Below are 5559 nucleotides of genomic sequence, written 5' to 3' on the forward strand. Positions count from 1 at the left end.
AGATTTTTGTCTTACTTGCAACTTCGTTGTACTATTGCTAAAAAAAAAAAAAAGCACACTTCGTGGTGCTGCGGCCACGCACCCGAACCGACTCCATTTCCGGATCTGTATTACACCCGAGTCCCAACGAGCATATTCTATTATTCTCCCAAGGCGAATATGGACCCTTTAGCGCGAAACTACGCTACCCAATGGAACAACACCATATCAGCACCTCAAGGGATTCTTATCCACGTCACCCTTAAAATTCTAAACCGTTGATACTTCTTTCTCGCTTCTTCCACTTCCTGTAGCAACTGTTAAGCGTTGCTCGCGTTCCCAGCAATTACCTCTATTTTTCAGGACTACTGAATTCTCAATTCTACACGAACCACGAAAAGCTCTTTCCTCGCTTGCATACTTTCTAGTTCAGGTCCTGGCATGGCCACCCAGAGTCAAACTTCCCCGTCTTCCAACGCGTTTTCCTTCATCTCCAAGGGCTGGCGGGATGTTCGAGACTCTGCTGATGCCGATCTCCAATTGATGCGAGACCGAGCCAACTCCTTCAAGAAACTTGCTACCTCTTTCGACCGCGAGCTGGAGAACTTCTTCAATTCGGCTTCCCCGTTTTCCGTTCCGACCATGCGGGCCTCCCCACAGGCCGAGATTGATTTTGTAAAGAAGTTGCAGCCCAAGCTGTCTGAAATTCGACGAGCCTATTCTTCACCTGATTTCAGTAAGAAGGTTCTCGAGAAGTGGCGGCCCAGGTCGAGGATTCGGATCGACTTGTCGGCGATAAAGAATGCAATTGTTTCCGAGGTTGAGGATGGGGATGAAATTCTTGATTTTGATAGGGGTAAGAGAGCTAGGAGATTGAACTTTAGGGAGTTCTGGGGGGAGTGGAAACGAGAGGGTGAAGCGGATGGGGAAGGGCAGTCCGCTAGGGATTGGGAGCCAATTCGTGCCTTGAAGACAACGTTAAAAGAGTTCGAGAAACGGAGGTCGTCCGTAGAGATTTTTGATGGATTCAAGAATGGCGAATTTGTGGAGAAACTAAAATTGGGCTTGGTACGTTTTTTCTTGCTTTGTTATTCATTGTTTCCCCACTATAACATAGTTTAGATTGTGCAGTTTCATGGTAAAGGCTAGTGGTTCAGTTTTTTTATGCGTACTTTGAGCGTGAATTGCATATTGGTTGCTTTCTTGTTAAAGATAACTTGATATTTGATACTATCTGGGCAAGTGCCACCTTTAGGGGAAAATAAATCTTTCTAGGACCAGTTTTAAGGTTTTCATTCTCCTAATTTGACATGTGTTAAGCACACTCTATAGCTACGTATTCATTTTTATTTTTCTTGGTGGGTTACGTATGCGCTCACACACGCGCATACACATATTTTGTTATTCACAATGATAAAGTTTCGTTCGGACATTTTGCATGGAGTTGTATTGTATCTAGGGGACTTTGCCAGAAAAAAGCCATTCTGTCTGAAGACCAGATTTATTGGTTGGGTATGCTTGAATCAAGCCTTAATGAAGCTAATTGGTATTACATATCCACTCGATGGAGCTTGGTGTTCTTGCCTCTCAGCTTTGCTCTTCCTCGATTTTTACCTAAAGTCAAACTTGGTGCTAACATGTGGCTTAATTCTGCAACTAAGCTTTTCTATACGATGCAGCAAGAGACTATCAGCACTCTTCTTTTACATTGTTTTCAATGGTGGGCCTATAAAATATTCCCAATTTAAGTTGCAAACAATGATATAATTGCTGTTTTTTTTTTTTTTTTTATGTGTTGCATTGCTGTTTGCATTGTATCAAGGAATTAAGAGTTAAGCTCAGATGTGTGGATAACTTTTATTATATCTTCATATTTAGTAGTTATTATTTTAAAGTGACTATATGCACGTTTCACATTTGATCATAAATTTTATTTGTACTTATATTCTAAGATACGATATCTTCATTTCTTGCAGAAATCGATGTGCATGGAGCCTCAGGAGTCAAAGGTTTCTGACAAACTTCTTTATTGACCCTTGGTTTTATAAACTTGCCTGCTATGATATTATCCACTTTGTCAGTGTAAAGAAACATAAACTTTTGTCTGGAGGCTCTAACTTTCTTCAGTTAGACCGCTGTGTATAGTGAGTATTTTGATCAATACTATCAAGAGGAAATGAGTGATATATTGTGGTTGAACATAATTTTACTTGCTTCATTGGCATGCCTTTAAATTGATGCTTGTATTTCTGCACCTGAGCCCATGTTTTAGATCAAGTACTGTGTTTAATATTTTTCCCTTTAACATTTGTTGCAGGAAGTGCCACCTTTGGATGTGCCTGAACTTTTGGCCAGTTTTGTTAGGCAATCTGAGCCATTTTTGGATCAACTTGGAGTCAGAAGAGGTACAGAATCCACCTGGGAATTATTTGTCATGTTTTATCCAGTTTTATACATGTTTAATGGAAGTCGTATTCCTTTAGTATGTATTGGTCAGCTGTTCTCTGTTTCTTTTATTTAATGTAGAGTTCATTTTGTGAATTTGATAGTTTGTTCAAATGTGATTTCAGAGATATGTGACAAGATAGTGGAAAGCTTGTATAGCAAACGCAAAAACCAACATTTTCTGCAGTCCCTATCTGGGGAAGAATCTTCTGCTCTTGGGAATGGAAATATAAATGATGACTTGGATTTGCGAATAGCAAGTGTCCTTCAGAGCACAGGGCACCGATATGATGGTGGGCTCTGGGCAGAACATTCAAAGCATGATTCATCAGGCACTGAAAGACATGTTGCAATAGTTACAACTGCCAGTCTTCCTTGGATGACAGGAACAGCTGTGAATCCACTATTTCGAGCAGCATATCTATCACAATCTGCAAAGCAAAAAGTTACTTTACTGGTTCCGTGGCTTTGTAAGTCAGATCAAGAACTAGTTTATCCTGGCAATCTCACTTTCAGTTCACCAGAAGAGCAGGAAGTTTATATACGGAATTGGCTTGAGGAAAGGATTGGTTTCAAGCCAGACTTTAAAGTTTCCTTTTATCCTGGGAAGGTAATTCTTATATGAAGTTAGCAATATGCCACCTTGTATCAACTTAAATTACAGTCAATTCTGAGGTATTTGTCCTTCTTGTGTTTAGTTTTCAAAAGAAAGGCGAAGTATTATACCTGCTGGAGACACTTCTCAGTTCATTCCATCCAAGGAAGCAGACATTGCTATACTGGAAGAACCTGAACATTTGAATTGGTACCATCATGGTAGGCGTTGGACAGACAAATTCAACCATGTTGTTGGTATTGTTCACACAAATTACTTGGAATACATTAAGAGAGAGAAAAATGGGGCCCTCCAAGCATTCCTTGTGAAACACATAAACAACTGGGTGACAAGAGCATACTGCCACAAGGTATGATTTTTATCCTGAGTATGTAAGATGGCACTTGTGATAATTAAAAAATAAAAAATAATTTTTTTTTTTTTAGTTAGGAGGGGTCTACCCTTTGCCTTCAATATCCTAGGGTAGGGGGAGTTAATCTCTGCTATCAGCCAAGTCTATTCTTTCTACTCACAAAAAAAGTTCTATTTTTTTTCTTTATTAATGCACTCTGGAGTTCGATTGTTATTGGAGAACTTAACAAGACAGAAGGGCCTGAGTTGTTCATCTGTATCCAGGTTCTTCGTCTTTCAGCTGCCACTCAGGATTTACCCAAGTCTGAAATTTGTAATGTTCATGGTGTGAATCCCAAGTTTCTGAAAATTGGGGAGAAGATTGCTGCAGAGAGGGAGCTTGGGCAGAAAGCCTTTACAAAAGGCGCATATTTCTTGGGGAAGATGGTATGGGCGAAGGGATATAAGGAATTGATAGATTTATTAGCAAAGCATAAGAGCGATCTTGATGGCTTCAAGTTGGATGTATTTGGAAATGGAGAGGACGCTCATGAAGTTCAGAGTGCAGCTAGAAGATTGGATCTAAATCTCAACTTTCAGAAAGGAAGAGACCATGCGGATGATTCTCTTTATGGGTAAGGATAGATTGAAATGAGTTTTTTTTTTTTTTTAAGTACATTTTAGAATATGTTCATCGGAAATAACCCTTGCATTATCATAAACCGTATGCAAGTTAAATTGGGAGAATAACTTTTTAGTTGCATCATAAAGTTAACTACATGTTATAGAGACTGCATGTTGAAACCGTTATTCGTTCCTTCCATGCCTCCATGCTTAGACTTCCATCTACGGGTCACAGGCTAAATTAACCAGATACTTGTAATGATCTTACTTTTTATGTAATTTGGCCAACTTTCTGACACTATTTTGCTCCTTTCCTGAAGGTACAAAGTCTTCATAAATCCTAGCATCAGTGACGTGCTCTGCACAGCTACAGCTGAGGCGCTTGCCATGGGAAAATTTGTAGTGTGTGCTGATCATCCATCAAATCAGTTCTTTATGTCATTCCCAAACTGTTTGACTTACAGGACATCGGAAGACTTCGTGGCGAAAGTAAAAGAAGCTTTAGCCAATGAACCCCATCCTCTTACCCCTGAGCAAAGATATCAACTTTCATGGGAAGCTGCTACGCAGAGATTCATGGAATATTCTGAGCTTGACAAAGTCTTGAATGGAGAGAAAGACGGAGGAAAGGTTGTTGCAAGGTCCGCGTCAATGCCTAATCTGACAGAACTAGTAGATGGAGGCTTGGCTTTTGCTCACTATTGCTTCACTGGTAATGAATTCCTGAGGCTTTGTACTGGAGCAATACCTGGTACACGTGACTATGATAAGCAGCACTGTAAAGACCTTCATCTCTTGCCCCCTCAGGTAGAAAATCCTATCTATGGCTGGTAAATAGAACGAGTAGTTAGTGGAGCAATTTCTGGGACATACACGATGTGACTGTGACAATGATCAGCACTGAAAGGACAGTCTCTTGCCCCAGTGAATGCTGAATAGAATAGCAAATAGATTTATACCTGGCTGAATTATAGTGTTAACTTTCATGATAGTGATTGATTGTAATTAGTTGTAATTAGGAGCCTTTCGTGTGATCACTCCACAAAGTTTATGTAACTTAAATCTTTCGAACACATCTAGGATGCCAAAATTTCAGTTTTCCCTCGTAACATCCCCCCCCCCCCCAACGGGCGGGGGTCTTTTTCTATTGTAAGGTGAGTAAAATTCTATGAATAAGTATCGGGTTTGACGTAAAGGGAATATATAGAAAATGCATCAGGGATGTTAAAGATTGAACTAAACCAATAAGACCCGATCAAATTGTCAGAGCTAATCTGTTGAATCATTTAAATCAACTCAAGAAAATGAAGCACATATTAACCCCCCCCCCTTTTTTGGGCTCTATTCAATTGATGCATCGTTCCTAGTCACTGTATGCAACCTTGAGAATGCTACTTCAAAGGAGATATCAGGTTTGCTGTCGTCCTGAATAGCAATATTTACTGTGTCTTGAGATATAAAACAGGTTAGCTATTCGTTCCTGAAAACATAGGAATGTAATCAGATTACGGTTCAAATCTCCCGAGAAAGATTAAGACGTCTTATCATTGAATGAGAGTTGTTGT

The 5559-nt window shown here is 39.8% G+C and overlaps 1 protein-coding gene across 1 annotated transcript; it reads left to right on the forward strand.

The window, feature by feature from the left end:
• The first annotated feature begins 272 nt into the window (after positions 1-272).
• LOC129322318 (digalactosyldiacylglycerol synthase 1, chloroplastic-like) lies at positions 273-5142 on the forward strand. Its single transcript, XM_054968591.1, has 7 exons — positions 273-1047; positions 1956-1988; positions 2297-2384; positions 2550-3034; positions 3123-3389; positions 3656-4005; positions 4315-5142. The coding sequence occupies exons 1-7, from the start codon at positions 421-423 to the stop codon at positions 4826-4828; spliced, it is 2364 nt and encodes a 787-aa protein (XP_054824566.1). The 5' UTR covers positions 273-420; the 3' UTR covers positions 4829-5142.
• Positions 5143-5559: the final 417 nt, after the last annotated feature.

The sequence above is a fragment of the Prosopis cineraria genome, unplaced genomic scaffold (assembly GCF_029017545.1).
Source record: "Prosopis cineraria cultivar Desert tree isolate PC_DT_omini unplaced genomic scaffold, ASM2901754v1 PC1, whole genome shotgun sequence".
Classification (NCBI taxonomy): domain Eukaryota; kingdom Viridiplantae; phylum Streptophyta; class Magnoliopsida; order Fabales; family Fabaceae; genus Prosopis; species Prosopis cineraria.